Below are 25,724 nucleotides of genomic sequence, written 5' to 3'. Positions count from 1 at the left end.
CGTCACAACTACGTCACGTAACACCTTCCCCTGTCCAAGTGTCTACTCAGCTTCGCGTTAAAGGCCAAGAGTAAAAAACTCCTTAATGAAACAAATGCACTTGGCAATAATGTACAGTAGTGCCTGAATTGGGGGACAACGTCAAACAAGTTGTGCCAGACCGTCATTAGATTACTGGTTTGTATGGAAGACACGCGACGCGAAAAACGATGCCTCATATATGCTCTAAAATTTGTATTAGGTCGTACGTAGTTGGGACATTTTCTGTTTTGTAATCAAAGACAGAATAAACAAAACTGCATTATTGAAATTCGGTCTTCGGAAATCAGGAATTAATAAACGAAACGTGTCCTTAATGAATGCATCGCCACGTTGGCGTCATTTATACGTGACAGTTACACAGCCTTGCCGCGACGCTGCCGCCTCAATTTATTTATGTTAGTGTGTTATAATCATTGGTTACCAATGACAGTTACAGTGACAATGAATGTCACTGAACTGTGAGGCAGCAGCGTGTTCCAGCACCAAGGCTGAGGCGCGGCAGGGGTGCCGGCCACGTGTTTGGTGGCAACGTAGGCGAGGAGTTCACTGATATTTATTTATTTATTTATTTATTTATTTATGAGATGTCTTCAGATTTATAAAATAACAAATGAAGACGAGGTAAAACACTAAATGCTCCGTACTAAAAGTAGTAGTGAAAGCCACGGAGCTGTGAGTAGTATATATGGCAGCAACAAAATCAGCGCTCTGCTTACGGTTTAAGTTTGTTAAGAGTTGCGTGGCCTTCTCGGTTCTGCCTCTCTACATATACAGTATTATTATTATATAAAACAGGCTATGGAAAGTGATTGGTATTTGGTATTAAGATATGCGCCTGCGTTACCTTGGAGTGTATGGATGCAGCATATTATGAATAGATTTTAAGGTAAATGTCAACACCGTGCTTGGTGTTGCAGTAAATGCATTTCACGGCCTTCGTGTTTCCCTGCCTGGCTACGCGTCTGCTTGTGTTGGTAATTAGGTGCCTGAGATGTCGCTGCATTGATTGTGGAACGCGGCGTCTTCATATCCTGTATTAACTTCCAATTACTTTACTGGAATCCGTCCTTCGTATTATTGGATTCCTGCCGCAGCGTCTCGAATACTGAACACACAGACAGACGTGGCGCCTTGCTGGAGAGTGTGGTAGGGAATAATATCTTTACTCGTGCACCAGAAAGAAGTGGCATTAAATTCAAATATTTCACGCAATCCACACACTTGTGGAAGTGAAGGTCTGCACAGATGTTTCACACACACACTAAATTATTTTTCTTTTGACCACTACATTTCATTTAACCACTACGACCAATCACTCCAACACCAGCAGCAATACTATCATACACCATCACTAGATTTATATAATTAAGATGCGGAGTTGATTTTGCAGACGCACTGAAGATAACAACACCCCTGTGGCATGAGCAACGACAAATTAAATTAGTAACTACCTAAAGCAACAGTAACATACGAGCCGAGGGCTCAACACATACCTGCAGCCTGAGGGGTATGCTGCCTCATTACAGGCGCCCCATCACTGCTGCGTGGCCTTTCTTCCCCTCTTGTCTGGAGGCTGCTCCAGATTCTCTGCTGGTGCTTCGTGTCACGCTGTCTGGCCACACCTGTCGGTATCCAGAGTCATGAGATCCAAGGTGATCAAAGGGCATAGGGCATCTTATAATGTATTGGAAAAAAATAAAAACCCATTTTGTAAGCTTCGTGCCCGAAAGGCTAGATAAATAGAACGTATCAAAAACTGTAAAGGTTTAAGCAGCAGCTAAACGCTCCCAGTACAGAGGCTCCATTTGTGTGTGTGTATACTGTCACTGACACGAGCTTCCTGGTGCAACTTGCCTTTTAATTAAACTTGTACAATTCTCAGCCTGCCCTGTTCATGGTTTTCCCGAGCAAGAAGTTTATCTTAAAAACAAATTTTTAAGGCAAGAATAGCTTATCGTCGGTTTATCGATGGCATGCTGCTGCTGCTGCTGCTGCTGCTATCACGTTCACTACAACCAGCACAGCGACCGTCGTTGTTCTTGCCGTTGAGGATGAAATGTGTTGGTCTCGACGCGCCCCTCCCCCTGCTGTGTGCATCTCCCTTAATAAGAAATTACAAAATTGTTAACATTAGTAGAAATTCATCAAGCTAAGTAAATGAGGATCACCATAAAAAAAAAAAAAAAAAATCACCCAAACACTTAAATAACTCAACATAAGTCACCTTCCACACATAATACACATTAGAGAACTACTTACAACACTTCAGACTGTAGATGCTGCACCACTTCGTCAGCAGACCATCACGGGGGAGGGGAGTGGAGGGAAGGTCACGTTTAGCGCAATTAGCATATTTTGCTCAGCGTGGCGCCGCGAGCACGGGGCCGCGGTGATGAGGTCTGCCCGGAGCCTGCAAAGTGGTCAAGTTGATTATAAGTAAAAGTTTTAATGTATATTCATAGTCTGCGAGGTTGCCAGGGAATCCCTCGTGTGGAAACCAGCGGTGTATCTTATTAATAAACTCCTCTACATAATGGCATCATCCTCTATATCTATATTCACATCTGTATCCCTTTGCATAGCTTCAGATAAATCACTTGGTATATACAGCATTAGTCTTCAATCCCACATACACCACAATCTTCAGTCCCACATACACCACAATCTTCAGTCCCACATACAACACAATCTTCAGTCCCACATACACATACGAGTACAACTCAATCTTCAGTCCCACATACAACACAATCTTTAGTCCCACATACAACACAATCTTTAGTCCCACATACAACACAATCTTCAGTCCCACATCATTAAATGCAACACAATCTTTAGTCCCACATCATGAAATGCAACACAATCTTCAGTCCCACATACATATACAACACAATCTTCAGTCCCACAAAAGCATTAGTTAACACGAAGCTTGAAGTCCATGTAATGAGATTATATTCCACCTAAGCAGACAAGGATGTGTGTGTGTGTGCCTGAGTGTGCCTGCGTGTACCGTGTCTTGCAACGTGAGGCGTGATGCAACATGGCGGTGGAAAGTCAAGATAAAGGTTTATGTTACGAGACAACAGGTTATTTATAGGCGTGGAGGCTTTTTATAGACACTTCTTTTATTTCCTGTCTGTGCTTGGATCCCTTCCTGTCTGCTTCACTTGGCTGTGCTTCGGGTCTGTCTATGCCTCATTGCAAACACACCTGTCCACGGCACCTGTCACCTGATATATTTATGCAATACCTTATTAAGTGATTATGAACTTTATCAAAGTGTTTAACTACTTAAAGAAGATATTGTGGATAATGGCAAGGAACATTTTTATTTACGTTACCAGTGAATATAACCTATTACTTTCTAACGAGTGAAGTATACTTTAATTATAATCATTACATACTTTGCTTTCACATTACCAATAAACTGTACTTGCTTGAGATAAATCCTCTTAATGAAAATAATATACAGTATCCCTAATCTTGAGATAAGGCGACGAGATAATGTGCGGAAGACGAAGATTTCTGACGAGGACGAATGGTTATCTTGCCGTCACTGTTCGAAGTCTCTCGGAGGTCGCTACTGATACGCAAATACTGTGTCTACGTAACCCTAGCCACGGTGTACTTTGCTCGCGATATTTAACACTGTTTTCCGTAATAAATCGATATTTAACACTATTTTCCGTAACAAACCAACAATCTAACCATTTCCTGTCAGATATTTACAAGTTTCATGCATAATCTATCTAAGAATACAAGTGTAGAATTCTTTAGAGACGAGATAGTTTTCTGCCGACCTAAAACACTCTGGCCATCACTAACTGTCATTAAAATCTATAGCCACGTCTTCTATCAGTATTAAACACACCAGTGAGTGTTCACATAACCACATAAGTATACATGAAAACAAAAACAAAAACAAAAAAAAAAACCCTCGTGTTAATCTTATATAGGACCGTATTCTGAAATACTTCTGCACCCCATCTTCACTACTTTCAAAAGGCTCAAGTCGAATTTTCTTTTTTTTTTTTTCTTTCCGTTGTAGTGACATTAACAAAATTTCCACATCATTAAGAGGAGAAACACCCTTGAGAACCCAACTGATCATCTCCGTGGCCTTTGGAAATAGTCGTGGTGAGAGAGCAAACAATTTCAAAATACATGTCATAAACAGACGGTGCATTTCACTCCATCACAAAGTCTTAAATCAGTCAGAGGCAGAGACGTAAGAGTATTTACAACAGTCTGCTTTGTCTCAATCAGTCGATAAGGGAGAGCTGGCGAAGGTCGTTTGTGCTTAACCCACCTCAGAGTTCCACGTCACCTTCTAATCAGGCACTCATGCAACGCACCAGGCCACTAAACACGCATCATTTCTATTCTACCCTGCTATCATTCAGCTGAGAGCCAGGTGGTGGTAATGGCGGGAGAGGGATAGGAAGAGGAGGAGGAGGAGGAAGGGAAGGTGGGGGGTTGAGGCCATGGGAGGGAAGAGCCAATAGGGATGATAAAGGGAGAGGAAGATTGTGGAGGGTTGGGGAGGAGGGAGGAGTGGGTGGTGAGGGAGAGAGGGACGAGGAGTGCTGCTGATTGAGAGAGCCAAGGGAGCACCGCCTCGCTCTCACACTCACCACTCCACACGGGGCAGCGGGAGAGGAACATCGGCCCTGCCTCGCCCACTCGCCACGCACTGCCACGCTGGGAAGAGTGACGCAAACATCACTCAGAAAAAAAACTTACGATACGAAATAGTGAACGAAACCAAGTGCAGGAAATGTAGTTGATTCGCCTCTATAGTCATACCTGTGCTTAATCACGTAAAGAAAAGGTGAAAATTAATTAGTATTTGCGTCATTGTCCCTCTGGCCGGGAATAAAGTGATGGTGAGAGGACGAACACACAGAGGAGAGGAAGAAGAAGAGGCGTCACGTGTCGGAGGGCGCTAACACCACCGCCATGCATAGTGTTGTGTGAGTCATACCTGTGATTTATACTCGACTTCCGATCTCACCTAGTGCTTGATTAATAGTACCTGTCTCACCTGTCATCTATCAGCGTAATTGGGACCAATTTAGATGTGTTTTTTTTTCTTAAGGTGATTGACTATCTTAACTGTGCTGCATTAACTGAGTACGCTCTGTTTATTTATCTATTTATGTAATTTATTTATACATTTCTCAATTTGTTTTATGTTCAATTTTCAAGTTCAATCAATGTTCAATTTGTTTAGGAAGAACCAGTTTAGTCTTGGTTAATATTATATGTTCGGTAATAAACCCCTTTAATTTTCACATAGGAGTATTTCAAAACTTATATCCAATCTCACGTGTTAACAATATTGCATTAAGATCTTAAGAATACACTGTCCCCGAGTGACCACGTAAGAACTGTTAGTGCTGCACGTGACGGAGTGACCGTGTACGTGGTGGAAGCAGGACGTAAGTGTGTCAGAGTAGCCAGCGGGTGAGATAATGCCCTGAGTGACATGAGTGAGCGTGTGTGCAGGGGCAGGGCGTCAATGTATGTCGTAGAGAGAGAGAGAGAGAGAGTGTGTGTGTGTGTGTGTGTGTGTGTGTGTGTGTGTGTGTGTGTGTGTGTGTGTGTGTGTGTGTGTGTGGTATCTATTTGTGTGTGTATTATCTTTGTGTGTGTGTGCGTGTGCGTGTGTGCTTAGCTTCTTCACACTGCCGGAAGATATACTAAATTAACATATGTATAACCCTTTAACTGAATCACAGCGCACAACACTAAAATCTGCGCAGACTAGACGTAAAAGACACCAATAACTCACCCAACAAAAACCAGTCAAGGATCGAACCCGCAACCTGTAGGTTACGGATCCGATAAGCAAGCACTGTACCAAAGAGCCAAGTTTGGAGCATGCATGGCGTCAGGCGCACCCTTTCTATCTGTCTGGCTGCTTCTGTTAGGTATTCCGTTCAACCTCCGGGGTCCCTGGCGATAAGGTGCGGAGAGAGAGGACAGTGTGGATTCGGCTCCGTGTCTACACTTGAAGGTTGGGGCAAGGGGGATTTGAGGGAGGGAGAGGAGGGGAAGGAGTTCATGGAAAGAAACGACTGGGTGGAAGGAAGGTAGGGCACGGGTGTGTAGGGGAGGGAATGGGGAAGAAAGAGGGAAGGGGAGGGTTGGAAGGAGAGGAAGGAGAGGGAAGGAGTGGAAGGAGGGGATAGGAGAGAGGAAAGGGAAGAAAAGGAGGGATTGGTGGGGAAGTGAAGGGGAGGGAATGGGGGGCGCCACCCAGCGTCACTCCTAGCAGGATGAAAGTCACGCCTTCGAAATTATTAAAAGAAAGTAGGAAGAAAGAAGTTTAATGCAAGGATACTGTTTTCTTTCTTCCTCAGTTGCGCCTCGTTTTCTTTCCCTGCGCGACCTTGAGTGGAAGTGATGTTTGAGTGGAAGTGAAGTGTTTGCCTGACGGTCAACTTACTTGCTTATGTATATATTTGTCTATTTTCTTTGTCTATTCATTTCATATTTCTATTTTCATTTATCTGTTTCATCTTATTTACTTGTCAATTTAATTTAATATTTAATTTAATATGATTTAGTTATTTCAATAATTTTATTAACTTTTTATTTATTCATTTTTGAGAGGACAAATATTCTCCAGAAATGATCGAAGTATCAATACATAGCAATAAACGAATTATGTCTTTTCGTATCACTTATTGCGTAGAAACCTCAAATCACGTGGCATTAAGTATCCACTCATTTCTAATCTTCCATAAATAATAATTATAAAATAAACTGAGCCAAAGGTGAAACTATTAAGACAACCCGTCGATCAACTCATTCATAACAGACATTTGTAGTCTTGTTAACTTGTTCCCAACCTGTGCTCGTTGTAATGGTGAGCTGAGTGGAGAATTTCAAGTGTTCTACGTGGGTCAGTGAGCCTCCCACTTAGCATTAATCTATATTTTGTTTACCAACATCTTATCTGTCTGAGACCTCCCCCGGTGTGTGTGTGTGTGTGTGTGTGTTGCTGAGATGTACCCTTTGTAACTTTACTCATTTCTAACTTAACTCAAAACTTTATTTACTTTTTCGCACCTTATCAAACTAATGAAATAAACAAGACTTTACATCATAAAAAAAAAAAAAAACAGCCAAAGAACTTAAAAATAATGTAATCTGAAAGAGAGAGAGAGAGAGAGAGAGAGAGAGAGAGAGAGAGAGAGAGAGAGAGAGAGAGAGGGAGGGAGAGTGGGCAGGTGAGGTGAACTAAGGTTACGCCACGTGACTGTAATTTAACCTCCATGTTCTCCTCTTCCCTCTTCTCTCCTCTCCTCTCCTCTCCTCCCTCGCTCTCTCCCTCCCTCATCAGCCGTGCCTTCTTCCTCTCCTCCCTCCCTCCCTCCCTCATGACCCGCATGTACCTCCTCATCATCCTCACTTCCTCCTTCCTCCCTCACCCTCTCCCTTCCTCTCCCCTCTCCCTCCTTCTAAAACTTAAGATATGATGGAGAGGAGAAAGCATGCGATGAATTATCTATACGAGTTTGTTGAGCGCTTTCCACACACACACACACACACACAGGGTCACAAGCATCACGAAGGTCACATGTAAATAAAAGGTCATATTAAGTGCCATTAGATAAAGGATTCCTGGTCACATTCCACAACAACGCGAGGCAGTGTTCTGAAAGCCTTGATATTCATGATAACTACAAATTAATCTTTTCTTTTTCTTTCGTTCCTCTCTTACGTCACCATGGAAGAGAACAGTTAGTTAGCTATTTCGTCTTCTTTAGATTTATCCCTGTCAGGAATCGCTACAATGGACCTTTTGTATTCTTTTACGTAATAAAAAAAATATATAAGCGAGAGAGAGAGAGAGAGAGAGAGAGAGAGAGAGAGAGAGAGAGAGAGAGAGAGAGAGAGAGAGAGAGAAATTTTTATGAGATACTGTGTTGTAAACAAGGCGTCTCATAATCTCCTTGAGATGATGGGCTGCGTTGCGACTCTTACGTGGACCTTCGTGATATGAATCATTTTAATAATAACGGGTGCAAAATACTTAGCATAGTTACCCTTTAATCTTTAGTTTTCTTTGATGACATTCGTTTTCTTTCAATACAGAAGGGTAACTTTGATGAGAGACGAAGAGGATAAGGAAACAAAAGAAAATAAAAGATAGATAAAAATTACAGTAATCTACACCAAAAAGAAAAACTAAAAGCAAGTAAACATGCTATACTGCGTAATCTACAAATCCAGACTGCCTTATCAACGCACCAGAACAGCGCTGAAACTCCCTCTACGTCTCGGCAAATCGGTTCAGTGGCCCTCGCGTTCACTATCGAGGTGACAGCTGTAGTGTTACTTCAGGTTATCAAGGCAGAGTCAAATGGCCTTGTTTATTGATGAGGCAGGGATGGAGTCTTCTATTTCCCTGCATCAGTTTGACTCAGGAGCAAAACGCCCACTAAAAATCACTAAAAATACCGAAAGAAAGGTAAATATTTCTTGAACAATACCAACATACTTCATTTTTATCCCCTCAGTGTCTCTTATATTCTATCACCTCCTTAACACGGCCAGTTATCTTCTATTTCCTCCTACTGACACACACACAAAGAAGGGAAGGGCGATGGCAGGGGCAGGGGGGACTGACGCAGCGGCCTCATCCTCACTATCATCATTATCACACACTCTTGACCCACGGCGACCCTCCGTCAGCGTCTGCCAAACACGGTCTAGCAAACCCGCAGCCAAGGGGCAAGCGATACTGCGGTGGAAACTGCTATGACTTTTTGCTCTTCAGGTCAAGCGAAGGTTAAAAGTGACAGTACAAAAAAGAAGACTCGGTGCGATGGTTTGAAATTTGATACCGTTTGAAAATTAATTATACATGAGCAGTTGTAACTTGCTGACTCCTCAAAAAACGAATGTGAGTTAGTGTGTTATCACTGAACACCTGTGCACCACTGATTATTGCACGTGACAGGTGCCTCGTAATCACCAAGGTATATATATGAATAATGAAAGTGGAATTATTACAATTTACGCCTTTTCATCTGAGTGTTATGTTAGGGTAAGATTAATTAAGTTCATTAGTTTCATTGCTAATTCCTTCATTGTGTAGATCACGATTTAGAAAAAAACACTATTTTAACCAAGAAATAGACAAGTCACCGTCTCAAAATTAATGAGCTACGGTTATCTAAGTAAGAACCATTTCAAGTGCCACAGTGTCAAAAATATCACCAAGTCAAGGTAAAGTGGACAACCTGACCAAAATGATGTGGCATGCATGGTGACGAAGGCAGGGAGGAGCGGGGTGTAGGTGAGGATGAAGGCAGTATCACAAACTCACTATTTTTGTTCACTTTGATTACAAGTTGTTTTTGTCACTCGAGTACTCCACCTATCTGTATGGCTATCTGTGACCAGGTTGGGGACAGTCTCGCGCGCGCACTCACGCACAAACAAGGTGGGACACACACACACACTAATTACCTTTCGTGCGGGAGTCTCTCTCTCTCTCTCTCAACAAAACAAGACCACAAGCAATCGTCCCATTTAATCACACTCGGGCACGAATCACTACTTAGTACACTCCCAGTCAGCCAATCAGAGCGATGGGAAGCTAACAGTTCTCGTCCCAGTGATCCACAGACGAGAGCTGATGAATTGTTCCTCCTGCTTTCCAAGAGACCACGCCTTGAGGTTAAGCTTATGGTGTGTTCCTTAGTATTATTTATTATTATCATTATTTTTTCTTAAAGCCTGAGTTAAGTATTGAACTAAGATTACCTGTGAACGAGAATAGAGGTAATATGGCAACACATAGGCGTAGTGTTAGTGAATCGTGCACTGACTTTAAAATATAACACGGAAATAGAATAAACAGAAATAGTCTGATTTTCTACATTTACAGAGGCAACATGATCATACAAACGCACAGTCAATCGATAGGCTAATCTAATGCCACGAATATAAGGTTTCGAAACAATGACGCTAATAAAACCGTGACAAATTGCAGGGAGGGGGTGAAGGAAACGGCCTGATGAACGAGTCCTTCATTCCTACCCATCTCGCAGTAGCCATTCCTCAGCCCACCTTGCTCTGTCTCTCTAGTGGCTGGACCACCAGAGACCAGCCAACCACTCCACCTCATCGGAGTTTAGGTGACGCATCGCTACACTGAGACGCTCGCGTTGTATTACCAGCACGTGAAGTCTAAATATTCTATCTCATCCAAAATTTACGTGACACATCGCTACTCTCCTGTGTTGTTTTATTTTTAATATTATTTTTATGTAAGAGGGGCACCGGTCAAGGGCAACACAAGTCTAGATAAAAGGCCCCCTGAGGCACCAGTCCCCAAAATGAGGGTAGGAACTACCATAAAATACCGAAGGTTAAGTGTCTTGATGCCTCCTGAGGTGTTCTCGTTATATCACCACATGCACCGCCATTACCTCCAGTACTAGCTAGCTACTTCACTTCACCAAAGCTTTAAGTGACGCACCGCTGTCGTCCTGAGTGTTCTCGTTATCCTCAACCCAGCACGTGCACTGCCATCACCTAGATCTCCACTAACGCCTGCGGGGATCACCGGGTCTTAGTGGGGGTAAATACTATACATTTTAAACTAACAACTCAACTTCTGATTCTCTCTTTGCTCTTTACTAATTACCGAGCTTCAGAGGCAAATATTACACGCCTAATTAACACGAACACGAGCCTACGGAGAGTCAATGATAGGAACTCTTAATCAACCACTTACTTAACCACCTAAGCGCCTCGAGAGCATCGTATGGTCCGAATGGTACAACTTATGTAATCTCACGTGGCGTCACCCAGTCAGCCTCGCCCCGTCCTTGGCTTCACCTCCCCACCTGCCGCTCCTCGTATCACCTAAGCTACTAATTACTTGGATGTGCTGCAACTGATCCTTGCTTACTGATCGGGTTTGGCCAGGATTCGAACCCAGGTGTACTTGATTAGTGCCGGTGATTAACTATTTCACTATTCATCACCTCCTACAGCAAACCACCCCAACAAGCATTTATACCCTCCTCCCACAAACAGGAGTAACGGTGGACTACAGCACAAAAACAGGACGACGCAAGGAGACGGAAATCGCGGCCTATCTATACAAAACACCTTTTATCTCTTTTATACCGGTTAGGTTTTCTCTAATACCGTGCAGTGAAATCAACTTAATAAGAGAGTAATGGTCTCCTGCTGTTGGAAACCCTTTGTAATAAAACTGCCTGTTGTGTCCTTTTATTATTTCCCTTTGCTGAATATGTCAGTGTCTTAACCAAACTGCGGTCATTCAATTTCAAGGAGCGATGTACAATACACTATCTCTTCATTACTCCTACGATAAACATATTAGCCCAAGATGGTAGAATGGTCATGACAGTTGCTTACGAATGGATCAGATTTGAGTAACCTGTGCTCAGCTAACCTCACGTGGAATAAACATGAATGCACTGTTAAAAGACGATCATGGCGAATAAACATTCCCCCGAGAGGCGCCACCCCCAAATATTCCGACATCAATATCAAAATGAGACGCTCAACACTGGAACGCTGACTCATTTCACTACTACTACTACTACTGCTATCACCATCACCACTACTACCACTACTACACACTGCAACGCTGACTAATTTTCTTTATCACTACCACTACTACTACGTCTTACAGAAAGTATCGGCGGGCGTCTGTGCTGAGGGGAGCTGGGCGACGGTGGGCGTGGGGGCTGCGCGCATGGGCGAGCACTGTCCACCTCGCCCGCATCGTGGAGGACCGGCTGGGTCTCGTCAAGCTGGCGGTGACCATCACCTGCTTCCTCGTCTTCCTCTTCCTTCTGCCGGGCCTCCTCTTCCTGTACACCGGTGAGTCGCTGCCTGTGGAAAAGGGAAAGGCTGAGGGCTGCTTCGGGACAAATCCCAACTTTTTATATCAATGCAAGAGGAACACTGGCCGATGGCAACAAGTGAATAAAAAAAAAAAAAAAAAACAGATGCCAGTCCTAAAGGAAAAGTCAAAAGGTCAAGAGTGTCATCCAGAAATGCTATGAATTACCATTATGAAATGTTTTGGCATCTTTTTGTTTTGTTTCTACAGCTATCAAGTGTTGGCGGGCGGCAGTGGGCGCGTGGGCGGTATGGGCAGTAAAAGGTGTGGAGGAGATGGCGGGCGTGACAGTGCGGGGCGCCATGGAGACGCCCAGCAGGCCAGGCGTGCACACCCTCCTGCTGTGTCTATCCGGCACACCCACCCTGGAGCACATGCGGGCCAAGATAATGGTGAGCCACACGGGGCTGCTGGGGGAGGGTGGGCACGTTTTTTGACACGCGTGGTCAGTAGGGCACCATGTCTGTGACGCAAGGGCGGAGGAAAGGCTGACCACTGCTAAATGTCTGCAGGAAGATATTGTGGAGCGGCGAGATGCGAGTGGGCGGCTCCTTTACCCCAACCTGCAGCGGCGACTGGGCAAGGCGGGCGGGTACCAAGCGTGGCTGCGGCACGACAACTTTGACCTCAACCAGCATGTGACCCTCGCGCCTATGCACTACCAGGGTCGCCTCCTCACCTCCAGGAACATACAGGTAACACACACTCACTGTCTACACTATTAGTCTTGAGGCAAAGCTTCCTCGCGGAGTTCTTGTCCACTGACGTCCCTCCCTCGCCCTCAGGAGTACGTGAACGAAGTGGTGAGTCAGCCGTTGCTGAAGGACCTGCCGCCTTGGCACGTCACCCTCATAATGACTTGCGACGGAGGGAGTGGCGGCGAGGGGGAGACCTGGGTGGTTGCACGCGCCCACCACCTTCTGGCATCCTCGCTCTCGCTGCCTGATCTGTTAGTGGAGGCCTACCCTGACCCATGGCTGGAGCCCGCCTCCCGAGGCCTATCACTCCTCACTGCGCCGGCCGCCACTGCTCGTCTCAAAGACGCGGTGGTCGAGGGCGTAACCCAAGTGGCGGCAGACGTGCAAAGCGTGGTGGTGCTGCGAGGCCGCAGGCTGCTCAACACCGTCCTGCTCCCAGTGATATCTTTGATGGAGGAAGCTACACAAGCGTCCCTCAAGATGGGGCCGGAAATCTTCCCTGAAGGAAGTTCCGCAGTGTACTTCACCATCGCCCTGCTGAGGCGGGCGAGGGCACGCGCCAGCCTGCTGTGGGCTGATGTTAGTCAGCACCTAAAACAGTTTTCCGTGCAGGGTGCAGCCTTCTCTTGTGTGTTGTGGACACTGCGGCTGTGGTGGCGCTGCGTGGTGCTGGTGCTGGTGCTGCCCTTCACTCTGGTGAGGCGGTGCCGCGAGGTGGTGCTCGCGGCGCGAAGAGTGGCGGCCAGTGAGGAGTGTGGCCTGGTGGTGGAGGCGGCGGTGGAGGTGTACTGGATGCTCCGCGCCTTCGTGTCTCTTCCGCGACTTGTGCTAGAGTCCGTCATCGTTCGCGGGGACACGCCGCTCCTCGGCTGGCCCAAGTACCACCACGAAAGGAGGCTCTCACGCCGGAGCTCAGGCCGCCTGCCGCAGGATGGTGTCACCGTGGCCTGGAGCGATCCGGTGCCCCTCAGCACCGTGCGTGGTGTGCGCGGGGCCACAGGCGCCACTCTCGGTGAGGTACTGCTGACCGCTTCGGCAGGCGCCGTGCGGGATTACCTCCGTGTGACGGGGCTACCCCTGCCGGAGGAGGTGAGCTGCACGGTGCCTGTGTACTCCCAACGGTGGGCTGAGGGTCACGACGCTGAGGTCAACAGTCCCGGTCTAGTCACCCTCGCCCTCCCCACAGGCGCCGCCGACCCCTCCACCGCTCTCTGCCTGCTCCGGCAAGCAATAAAGAAGATTCGAAACTATCCCGAGCGATACCTGGCGTCCGTGTGGCTCATGAGGAACGTGGCGTACTTCCTGCCGGCGTCGCTGCTGGGAGCGGTCTTCCGGGCACTGTCGTCCCGATACCCTGTCTTCATGTCTAACCTGGCGGGACCGCAGGAGCCAGTCAGCCTCTGGGGCCACGACCTGGTCAACGTGTTCCACTGGCGACCCCCCTGTGATGGGGCAGGTAAGGCCTGATTCTCCTGGTACACGCGTTAATCTAGCCAGTCCTGTACTGTCACACGTCAGGTGTGTTGTGTGACTCACATGACAATTCCATCCATGACCAAATCTCACCCTCCACCAGTGTTGTCTGTGTGCGTCACGTCCTACCGTGGGGAGGCGCTGCTGGGCCTAGCGGCGGACGGGCGAGTGGTGCCCAGCGCGGCTTCCCTTCCGCAGGCCTTCGTCACTCACCTCAACGAGCTGGCCGTGGACGTCGGCGTCAGACTGTAAGTACACACAACCTTATTCTCCCCTTTCATCTCCATCTCCATCTCTCTCTCTCTCTCTCTCTCTCTCTCTCTCTCTCTCTCTCTCTTCTTTCGGACGGGGACACACACACACACACACACACACACAAAAAAAAAAAAAAAAAAAAAAACATTTCTCGCCTCTCATCTCTCTCCCTCTCTTCACACACACACACACACACTTTCTCTCTCTCCAGGAGCGTGAAATTAATCACATATCTCCGTCTCTTCACACAGAGAGCGCCGGAGTTCTCACAGTTGGTTCCGCAGCGTCACCCCGCCGCACACGCCCACGCACACGCCCTCGCCCACACCGCCGCCAACGCCGACGCTTAAAAACACACCCAAGTTTTTCCTCCAGCGGAGCCAGCGCCGGATGATGGTCGGGTCTGCGTCATATGGGCGAAGGTTTTCAGTGTATTAGTTACGATGCACAGCGCTTGGTGACCCGGCAAGGGCCACGAGGGTGTTCCCCAGCAGCCAACCAGCGTATTCAGGAATACTGCTAGTACCTAATGCATGGCAGCCTCAGAACTACTACCGGACTGATTTTCTTACATTATTCACTTTTGTTACGCACGTGTCCGCGATGCATTCATACGGTGTTACTAATAAACGAACAAGTGAGCTTTCATTACCTTGGTTTCCTTTTGTTTGCCCTATAGTTGAAGAAAACGGAACCAACAACGCACTGCTGCTGCCGTAACCTCTGCTATTACGGTTTCCAGTGCTGTCATCACTGCTGCTCCTGTTATTATTGTTCCTGCTGCTACACTAATTACTAAGCTGGACGTAAATGATAAATGGATAAGTGTAGGGACAGGTCTTCACTAAGTCCTCTGTCATCATCAAAACATCACCAGCAAATTAGGAATCGGCCCAGCATAGCAACGCCTTGCAACCCTAAGAAAATTTTATAATATGGGATATTAACTCACAGCCTTCAACTATTTAATGTGTGTGTGTGTGTGTGTGTGTGATGGAGGGGAGGTGTGGAATGAAGAGGAAACGATGGCAAGAAGAGAGGCGGCAGGTAGAGGAATAGGATGGAGAGGAGGAGGGGGTTGCCGGGGATGGGAGGATAGGTATGATACTAGTGACGGCATTCTCTCCCTCTTGGTAACCTTCTCATCATCAACTCACCTCTCACTCAGCCACCCCCGGCAGTCCTCGGTGAGATTCCCCAGGCTGCGGTGCTCCTCCAGGCGTCCAGAACAGCGTGGCACAAGGACATTACGGTGCCTACATGCACTACGAGCACGTGGAACACTGAGTAACGAGAGTATCGCCCCTTCCCGTCGAGCTCTGCTCCACCACTGGGCAAGGCACGGGCTGCCGCTGCGGCTCTGCTCCTCCTGCCTCGGGCTTCGGCACAGATGCTTCATTCGAACACTCCACTCGAGGTAGTTACTATTGTTGTTACGGTGATGAGGGCAGACTGGCTGCAGGCATTGTGTATATACATGTATACATATCCCTAATGAAAGGGGCTTATTGGTGTGATGATATTAGTGTATAAATTGTCTTTTACTGTCAATGTTCTGCATTACAGAACACTGAAAGGCCCATTATAACCGTGATTTGCCTCCATGAGGCTTGATGAGCCTATTGAACCCAGGCGAGGTGGTCGCTCACGTGTGAATGCCTCTTAATAGCATGACTCCAATACCCTATAACAATTATGATTGCCCTGTTCCCTAACGTGTGCCTGCCTCACAGCGTCAGGTGCAAGGCAGCTCAGCAGGAGCGCCTCAGGGTATCCCCCGAGCCGCCTCACTCACTGCCTGCTTCCACTGCAGTGTAATCACTGAAATGCCACACTCACCCCCCTCCACCCCAAGTGTAGCATAACCGTCCCATTAATTTTCACAAAAAGCATTAGCACTTTAACAGATTCTCATTCTCGCCAGGTTAAAAATACACATAGGCAATTTAAGTTTTTATTTATAAAACTCTCAATTATTCTATACAAACTGACTAAAAATACCTTTGTACAGGCGACTCGCGGCGGCAGCACCGAGCCGCGGGACCGGCGGCCGACGCGTCCAGCGTCGACTTAACCTGCAAAAATAGACGGTCTGGCGAAGCCTTGTTGCACGTGATGCTCCCGGCCGCCGGCGTGCGGACAGTTTATACAGAAATTTAAAGTTCATACAATAATAAATATGCGGAAACGATTAAAAACAGCAATTTACATTCAAATACACAAACGCCGATACAGCTTTTCAGAGCGTCAGCGGCGGCGGGGCGGCAGCGGCAGCACCTGGCGGGGGAGGGGTGGCTCACCTGGGGCGGCGGGACGCGGGACACAAGCACGCGGGTCAACTAACTGATCGTGGCGGCGAGGAGAGCCCGGGGCGCCGCCTGTGTACAGCAGAGCCACATGGGGCGGGGCGGGGTGTGGCCGGGAGCTGGAGTCTCCCCGCGTCGTGAGGCATTGACTAATCTTGTATCACAGATGAAGGTCTGAATATCAGATGATTAAAGTGAACGCGTGGTGACGGCCGGCGCGGCGGAGCCTCGGGCAGGACGCTGGGCAGTCTGGCTCCACGCTGCCCGACGCGTCATGGGATACGCGCCGGCGTGCTGGCACAGAAGGTCCGCGGTGAGCTAGGGAGTGCACGGCTGTAAGGAGCTGCAGGGCTGGGCGGGGGCCGGGGCGGGGTTGGGGCAGCAGTATACTTGATATAGAACTCGAGGGACAGTGAGGCGCGGGGTGGTGGCGGCGCGGCGCGAGGCATCCTGCGCCTCACTACGCCCTCGGCTCTGGCGTGTCGCTCTAACTATTATGTTATCATAGTGAGCAAAATAAAGTTATTAACATCTGAAGCACCGGCTTTCGGCTTTCCATCTACGTGCCATTCATTTCGTGTACTCAATCTTACGTCGCCAGGAGATGACAACAGCAATACGGGTCAGGCAGCGAGCCACCAGCTGTCATCTCACCTGCCGGACACAACCATGGAGTGACTTTCTCCTTTTCAGGTCGTTGTTTAAGATCATGACAGGAGCTCTCCCCAGCCTGGGAGTAACGCGGTGTGACGACACCTCTCGGGCGTCACGCGCCTCGACCTACCCTTCCTTTCCGCCCTGCCCTGGTTCATCCTGATCCTCTCAACAAGGCGAAATGGTGAACACTGAGAGCACCTTATTAAGAATCGGTGACACATGAAACACAAAGAGAGTTGGGCAAGTGTTTCGGTGGCGCCGCACGGTCATCGCGCCCCTCGCAGCAGCGGCGAGGGGGCGACAGGCAGCGGCTCGCACGAGGAAAGCAACACGAAGCACCATGACACTGGAGTGGAACACTGACTATACTGCTCCCACTCCAGCCCAGAACGGTTTGCGAAAACGTACGTAACTGAGGGCGTGAGGCAGGGATACATGGTTACAATTATTCCATTGTCATTTTTTTGTTATTTTTTTTTTGTGATGCGGATAACAGTGGTGAGCCTCGAGCACGGCGCTGGGCGATGAACTGTTTATACACAGGGTCTTGGTATTTACACTGACTTGTTCTCTCTTTCACGCGCACCAAGTTAAATTGTTCTGCAGGAAACAATAAAGCTCTGAGCTGAAGACTTGTGCGGGCGGCTGCCAGTCTCTTCCGCAGGGAAGTCTTCGAGGGGCGTCACCGTCGGGACGAGCACAGGAACAGAAGGCCACTAAGTTGTCTGTATGTTGCCGCAGCGACAACAAAAAAGTCGTATTTGAAGCACAAAGCGCGGTGATAAGTCATGGACTAGCGTTCACTGTAATAAAATACATCTTATGTACAGGTCAGGGAGCACACCTCAGGTCAACAACAACTATTCACAACTCTGTCTAGGGACGTGCCGGTGACCTACACCAGGGGTGAGGTCACGGACGCATGGGAGTCAAGGTGGGCGTGATGATTGTACTGTGGGCGGGGCTTGTGCTTCTTGGGGCAGGGTGGCCGGGGCGGTCGGGCGTGCAGGGACTGGTTGGCTGCGTAGGTGCTCTCGTCAGTGCTACAGAAGGACCCGCCGCGACCCCACCTGCCCTCGCCAGCCGCCCGCAGTGCATCCGCCCAGTTGAGGTCCTGGGCATGGGTCAGAGGGTGGTCGGCTGAGCAGCAGGATTCCCCAGAGGAACAGCGGGACTCGTCCTCCGACTCCGCATCACCGAGGGTTGAGGACTGTGGTGAAGTGCGACCGTTCAGCAGCGGCTGGGAGTACCACTCCACATCGCTGGTCTCCTCTGGGATGTTGTTGCCCATCGGGCCGTCCTCGGAGCACCGCTCTGCCCGGTAGCGCGCGTCCTCGCCCTCGGCACTCCCATGACCTCGCTGATTCATCATTCGCACCTCATAGTCCCCAATTCCTGAACCGGCAAGAGGTGATGGTGGGGCACGCAGGTTGCCTCTGGGGGGTCGGGGGCCAAGGAGGGGGCTGCCGTGAGACCTGTGGGAGCCCCCAGAGGAGGAGCCTCCATAAGGCAGCTGCTGAAGCAAGAGCCTCGTTGAGGGTGAATGTCCACGGCTGCCGGTGGAGGCCAGAGTGTTGTCGCTGGACTGGTCGCCGCCTTGGACTGGTGGCGGCGGCGGAGGAGGGAATTGCAGCACGGGGCCGGTCAGGGATCCTGGGAGAGGAAACACTTTGTGATTAATGGAAAGAATCAGATAAACACAGTGTTCTTATCTGTTAAAAGGGAATACGATGCATTACCCAAGTCTTCACTGTTTTGCATTTCTCACCTTTCTCTGGCTGTGTGTTGAAGTTGTGTGAGCGAGTGCTGCCCTGGCCGCCGCTCTGTTCACTTGATGTTGTTTTCACGCAAGAGTCCTCTGAGGGTGGCTTGGTGGGCAGGGACTGGCCAGGACTTACAGGGATGTTGGGCGGCAGTCGTGTGCCTCCCGGGCCCCGGAAGATGTCTCGGATGAGTGGCGTGGTGGCGTAAGGCTCAGGGGACATACACCTGCGGAAAAATACAACCACAATTATTAAGCTGATGAATGGGAGCAAAACTACGAGAAGATTGGCCCTCTCACAAGACACTTTTAAATCGCATCTGAGAGAAATACAACATTGTAAGGACGACAAATTCTTGTCTCGTGGTTCTGAATACATTATTCACCTGGGGTCAAGGTGAGTGCCAAAAGACACAAGCCTGAGGCCATCTGGATCCTCATACACGTCCTCTGGCTGCCGCCCCTCGTACCCACTTTTACTGGAAGCTGGGCCAGTGGGACGATGGTACAGCTGGGTAATGGGCATGCCGTGACTCCCCACATCCGTGTACATGGTGCCTGTTACGCCCACACCCACACCAGTCTCTCCCCAGCACCCAGGATACTCAGACCACGGTCCACTGGTCTCGCCTCCTGAAGGAAAAAGCAAAATGCAATACTTCATGCTGTACAGCTTGGGTTAGTATGGGACATCTTGGGTGACAGCTGCAGTGTCAGAGTCCTTACCTTTGCTGTAATACTGAGGACACTTGCTGCCTTGGCGGCGCTTGTAAATGCAGAAGACAGTTGCTGCAAGGGCGGCGAAGAGCACACCGGCAGCCACGGAGATGCCCACAATAAGGTAAGTGTTGTTGTCGAAGGGCGACGACTCCTTGACGTCTGTTGGGTTGGAGGAAACAGCGCCAGGCGGCAACGTAAGGTTCAGGGGCGGTGAGGTGGGTCCGGGGCCACGAGCCGTCACACCTCGCAGTGTCACCAAGTAAGTAGCGCCCGATGCCAGCCCAGGCACCAGCGTCCACGTGCTGTTCACTGTCGTGTTCAGCAGGACTTGGCTGCGGTTTTGAGAGTTTGCGACCTGAAGTTAAGGACAGGGTTACTGTGTGAGAAGTGGAAAGCATGGGTGTTATAAAGTTGATGGATCTGAGCCTACCAAGTACATACTCAATCTTGAAGGAGGAGCAATGCCACTGTGCCCTAAGAGGCTCGCTGCCAAGATCAGTGCACACACACACCTGCAGGTTGTAGCCTGTGATGCGGCCATTGGAAAAGTGTGAAGGAATGGGGTCCCAGGTGATGCGGACAGTGGAGGCGTTGACGTAGGAGTAATGGAGGCCAAGTGGCGGCACTGCGGGGGCCGCCTCCAGGGTGGTGGCCCTGACAGCAGCTGTTGGTTGGCCCTCCACTGAGCGGTAGAAGGGCACCACGAAGAGCTCGTACCAGGTGGCGGGCCTGAGGTTCCCTACCACATGGGAGGTTGGAGGTGGTCCCTCGCCGTGCAGCGGGACAGTCTCCACACTGAGGCCACCGGCTGGACTACCGTGCTGGGTCTCCAGAGGCCTATAACGCACGTACACGCCCTCCAGGAGATCTGCGTCCACCAGCAGCTGCCAGGTGAGCCTCAATGAGGCTGCAGAGGCGGGTTCCACGCTGACGAGGCGAACGACGGGCTGGGACAGGCGTGCCCTTATATCATGCAGAGGAGGTGCTCCGCCTGCACCCTGCGCCAGCGTCTGCACCGTGTGGGTGACGGGGGAAGGCCGTGACACGCCGTGGGAGTTCCGAGCACGGACCACAAACATGTAGCGAGTTTCTGGCCTGAGGTCAGTGACAGTGAGCGAGACGGGAGTGGGAGTGTGGCTGGTGGTGGCTGTCTGCTGGGTGGAGGAGATGGTCCAGGCTCCCCGAATGTCTGGGCTCCACATCTGAACGGTGTAACCCAGGAGGGAAGACAGCCCAGGACGACCCCGCCGCCAGCCCAGCGACACCGCCGTTGTGTTCACACCAAGCACCGTTACTTGCCCGGGGGCTTCAGGCAGCGTTCCTTCATCAGGAATCTTGAAGAAGGCCACGTTGGGGTTGGTGGGTTTGGCCACGACCAGCGAGGCTGTCCACGTTGTCTCTCCAGCTTCAGATTTCGCCAGGCAGGTGTACACATCTGTGTCTGACATCTTCAAGTCTGCGGGAGAACAGAATGATTAGCATGCTGATACATTGTCAGGAAGAAACACTGTGTCACCTCATCACCATGACCACAGCGCTGCGCCGCGCCACACTCCCTGCACACTGCACGCCATACTCACTTTTGATCCTGAGCGTGCCCAGCGGTGTGATGGTGGTGCGCTCGTCGGGCTGGATGGTCTTCCCGGCGCGCTCCCACACAACGGAGGGCTCTGGTGTGCCCCGCGCCTCACACGGCATCTCGCCCTCCGTGTCCAGCGGCAGCGTCTGGTTGGAAGCGCCCAAGGCAATGATGGGCGGCGGTAGGTCGGACAGATCTTGCACCTCTAGGTGAGCGCGGACGAGGGCTGAGCCAGCCACGCCCACGGCTGAACACACGTAGTAGCCTTGATCATCTCGCTTCACCCCGCGGATCGTTAGGGTGTTGTTGGCGTCCACGGACCAGCGGCCACCGCCCCACGTCTGTCCCGTGCCCACCACGTTGCCCGAGCCCTCGTGTGTCCAGTAGGTGGTGGGCGGCGGCGAGCCCGAGGTGACGCACTCAAACGAGGCCGTGCCGTTGATACCTACCCGAGCATCCCGCGGCGTGACGGTGATGAAGGGGCGAGCTGCGGGGACACCCATTTCAGTCACGGGGTTAACAGACACACACACACACACACACACACACACACACACACACACACACAAATACACACAACGGAAAATATAATGCATACAACCTGAATGAAGGGTTTAAATAATGCATACTTTAGTATACGCACCCGCCAGCTATTGCTTCACAAACAATAAAAATTAAACCAACAACACGGCAGTAAATACTGGAAATTAAATGCAAGCGCGCGCGCGCGCGCAAACAAACACACACACACACACACACACACACACACACACACACACACACACACACACACTCACAGTGCACGTTGAGGGTGATGTTGGCCGCAACGGAGCCCACGGGGTTTTCGGCCTGGCAGGAGTACACGCCTTGGTCCTCAGGCGCCACGTGGTGAATCCTCAGCACCTGGCTGTTCTCCTCCATTGCCATCCTCCCGAGGGGCAGCTCCCCCGGGGGATCCACACGGCGCCAGAACACTTCCGGGGGCGGATCTCCACCCACGCGGCACACCAGCTCCACCGTGGCTCCCGCAGCGCCAGTCACCGTGCCCGAGGAAGACACCAAATGGGGCGACACTGTGGGAGGAGAACACACGTCAGGCTGACACACAATGACCCTCAGAGCCCCGCCATTTATCATGTGTTATGCTGCATTGCCTTTCCCGGCGTGACGGGTGAAGGTAAATGCAGACTGCCAGACTCACCCAGCACAGTGAGGGTGGCGGGCGACGACTCCCTATGGCCGAAGACGTTCCTGGCGCGGCACACGTACTTGCCGGAGTCTGACACCCGCACGCCGCTGATCACCAGACTGCCGCCGTCCACCACGCGGTACCTGGAACGAGGCGCCCTTTGTACCACACCGTCAGGAGAGGCTAACGTACATACACATACATACACATACAGCAAAACTAAGTTCCTTTTATCTGTGACTTACTTCGCACGCACACACACACACACACACACACACACACACACACACACACACACACACACACACACACACACACACACACACACACACACAAACACACACACACATACACACACACAAACACACACACAGGAGCCAGCACACCGCCCTCCGTCTGTATGTACCAGGGTAACGTGACCTCTACATTTAGGGCTTCATCCGGGCGCAGCGGGAGCATGTAGGACAAGGGCTCCCTGCGGACACATTAACATACCCTGATGACTCCCGTCAAGGCCACCGCTGAAGGACAAGGTTAACTGCTTTCTCCTGAACCTACACGCCCTCCACCCCCACGCCCCTTGCTGAGACAATAGAGAGAGAGAGAGAGAGAGAGAGAGAGAGAGAGAGAGAGAGAGAGAGAGAGAGAGAGAGAGAGAGAGAGAGAGAGAGAGAGAGAGTACACATGAAACTCTACCACATGTCCCTGAGGCGGTAATGGCGTGGAGTGAACAGGTGTTTTTTCGACAGGTGTGAGGAACAGACTCACCTGTGCTGCGTGGCCGGGTCCAGGAGCACACCATCCTTCTCCCACGACACAACGGGCTCCGGATTTCCTCTCGGCGGCTGGCACTCCATTAAGGCAGTCTCGCCCTCCGCCACGCGCGTCGCCTTCGGTTGCATCCTGAAGTCATCTCGCAGAACTGCCGGAAGACACGAGGCTCTCAGAGGACGGCAAGGTCACAGGATCCTAACATAGCCTCACTGGATACTAAGAAACTCGAGTCCTAAAATATACACGTAGTAATACACAGAATACTTACATGACTTCTAGATATACAAGTAGTAATACATAGAATATAAAATTTAGTACCTTCTTTTATTAACCTCTTCCTCATCTTCCAACTCCTTCAGCACCTCGTCGTTGTTCTCCACCATCACCACCACCACCACCACCACCACCACCTCCTCCTCCCCGCGATAACACATATTCCAACACCTTCCCTCGCACTGGACACGCGTTTATGTGGTTCCCTCAAAATTTCTTCTTCTAAAGGATGATTATTATTCCGATCCTCCTGCTCACTTTATAGGTGTTGGTAATAAAACTGGTGGGCGGGGTGCGGCGACGCCTTGTTGTGGAGAGTCCCATGTCATCTAAAACGCCCACACCCCGCCCAAGACGCACCGTGCCCCATCCTAAACATGGCCATAAGAAATTCCCATCTACCTTCATACCCTTCAATACCCTTCCCTTCACGCCTCCTGCCCCTGCACCCTCCCCCTTCGGCAGACCCATCCTTCTATCTCTATCAGCCCGAACCAATCCAGTCGTGGGCCGTCCCCGCAATAAGAGGGTGGAGAGGGGAGACTATAAGCACGGGGAAAGGGAAGATCTGATGTATATTGGCGGAGATTATGAGGAGGAGGATCAGGAGGAGGAGGAAGAAATGCGTAAATGAAAATGAGAAAACCAGAAAACCTGCTCTGCGTATGAGGGAGATAGGGAGGTGAAGGTAGAGGTAGTGAAGGTGTAAGAGGCAGACAGGGACGTAATATAGAACCCAGTGGGGAAAGGGAGAGGAGAGAGGGAGAGGAGCTTTGACCACCGCTCTCCCTTACTTGAGAGAGATGTTGAGCAGTGTGGCGTCTCATATAATTAACAGGAGTAATTATCAAAGGTCATTAACTACAAGTAACTACTGTAATAAGGCGGAAATTACGAGCCTCACCTCCCTATTATCGAACCTTTTCGCATTACCCATCTGCACTTACCTAAATTCGATACAGGTTACCCTCTCATGACGGCCCCGTAAAGGTAACTAACCAACTCTGTCTTGAACCTCCGGGCACTCAGGGAAAAAAATAATTAAAACGAAGAAATAAGACACAATTGATAAGAAAAGAAAAAAAAAAGAAAGAAAAGAGTATCTGAAGAAAAGAATAATACAGAAATGGGAAGTGAAACAAAACTAGAATAAGGAGTGTAAATAATTATTTTTTAGAGAAACAAAGAAAATTGGAATAAAACAGAGAAATACGAAAAAATATCACAAGCTAGACTGAAACTTTTCTTATACTCAAATAAATAAATAAAAAAAAAATGCAAAACATCTCTAGATCATCAAAACAAAAGAAAACGCAGCAACATCACTTCAGTACCAGAGAGCGAAACACACAACTAGTTCACTTTACCCAGTTCGAAACACATAAGGCTCCGAAATGATGTTCCGAATAGGGCGGCGGTTCCCTGCGTCCGGCGTGCAAGGGGGGCGTTCGGGGTAAACTCCATTACTGTTGTGGAGGTTAATTACGAGCCGTATATAATTCCGTGGACGCAAACTTGGCTTCCTGGGGCTGGTCTGTAATCTGGGAGACGCTACTAGCCCCGCCCCGCCCCGCCCCGCCCCACCACGCAGCAACCCATCCTGGCCTCGGTAAATCTCGCTCTTCTCGTAATGCCCGTACACACAGTTTGCCTTCTACACAAACCTTCACCTCCTCCGCTAGGTGATGTGGTAAAGAGGCTCCCTGTACTTGTGGTGCGTCTGTACTCCACTCTACTGACCTACTACTACTACTACTAATACTACTACTACTACTGCAGATCCACACTACAGCCTCGTAAAATATAAGAGATTTGGATTCCTTTTCATCTACTTTTGCAGGCATGTACTACAGCTCTCTCTCTCTCTCTCTCTCTCTCGTTGCAGGAGGCGTCAGCGTCACCACAGACTCGCCAAATAGGAGCTGCAAGTATCTGCAAACTTTATCGTTCTTGCGTCGCACGAAAGGTGATAGTAGAGGAGGAGGAGGAGGAGGAGGAGGAGGAGGAGGAGGAGGAGGAGGAGGAGGAGGAGGAGGAGGAGGAGGAGGAGGAGGACCAACTTCCTGAGGGTGAGGAGAGGAATATCGACTGTTG

The 25,724-nt window shown here is 49.7% G+C and overlaps 2 protein-coding genes and 1 long non-coding RNA gene across 3 annotated transcripts in view; 1 reads left to right on the top strand and 2 right to left on the bottom strand.

The window, feature by feature from the left end:
• Positions 1-1,710: 1,710 nt before the first annotated feature.
• Positions 1,711-11,719, bottom strand: LOC135090893 (uncharacterized). Its single transcript, XR_010262160.1, has 2 exons — positions 10,799-11,719; positions 1,711-2,452 (listed from the first exon to the last, which is right to left on the bottom strand). It is a non-coding gene; the product is annotated as an uncharacterized LOC135090893 (long non-coding RNA).
• Positions 4,654-15,018, top strand: LOC135090891 (uncharacterized). The gene is made up of 7 exons (XM_063988050.1): positions 4,654-5,012; positions 11,732-11,922; positions 12,155-12,336; positions 12,457-12,639; positions 12,730-14,098; positions 14,219-14,363; positions 14,622-15,018. Exons 1-7 carry the CDS (start codon positions 4,999-5,001, stop codon positions 14,806-14,808), a joined length of 2,271 nt encoding a protein of 756 aa, XP_063844120.1. The 5' UTR covers positions 4,654-4,998; the 3' UTR covers positions 14,809-15,018.
• Positions 15,019-16,311: 1,293 nt separating this feature from the next.
• LOC135090802 (roundabout homolog 2-like) overlaps positions 16,312-25,724 on the bottom strand; it is a 40,709-nt gene continuing 31,296 nt past the window's right edge. The window contains exons 6-14 of the mRNA XM_063987868.1: positions 23,352-23,505; positions 22,596-22,726; positions 22,192-22,467; positions 21,396-21,881; positions 20,328-21,271; positions 19,822-20,170; positions 19,482-19,728; positions 19,102-19,322; positions 16,312-18,986 (exon numbers count right to left, since the gene is read on the bottom strand). Coding sequence (XP_063843938.1) covers positions 18,229-18,986; positions 19,102-19,322; positions 19,482-19,728; positions 19,822-20,170; positions 20,328-21,271; positions 21,396-21,881; positions 22,192-22,467; positions 22,596-22,726; positions 23,352-23,505 — 3,566 coding nt within the window. The 3' untranslated portion in view covers positions 16,312-18,228. The remainder of the gene's footprint in view (positions 18,987-19,101; positions 19,323-19,481; positions 19,729-19,821; positions 20,171-20,327; positions 21,272-21,395; positions 21,882-22,191; positions 22,468-22,595; positions 22,727-23,351; positions 23,506-25,724) is intronic.

The sequence above is a fragment of the Scylla paramamosain genome, chromosome 36, assembly GCF_035594125.1.
Source record: "Scylla paramamosain isolate STU-SP2022 chromosome 36, ASM3559412v1, whole genome shotgun sequence".
NCBI classification, from domain to species: domain Eukaryota; kingdom Metazoa; phylum Arthropoda; class Malacostraca; order Decapoda; family Portunidae; genus Scylla; species Scylla paramamosain.
This window is presented reverse-complemented; position numbering and strand designations above follow the sequence as displayed.

Excerpts from the sequence above, each read along its gene's own strand:
- LOC135090891 (XM_063988050.1), top strand. Across the intron at positions 11,923-12,154 it reads CCTCCTCTTCCTGTACACCG|CTATCAAGTGTTGGCGGGCG; the intron begins GTGAGTCGCTGC and ends TTGTTTCTACAG. Across the intron at positions 12,640-12,729 it reads TCACCTCCAGGAACATACAG|GAGTACGTGAACGAAGTGGT; the intron begins GTAACACACACT and ends CCTCGCCCTCAG.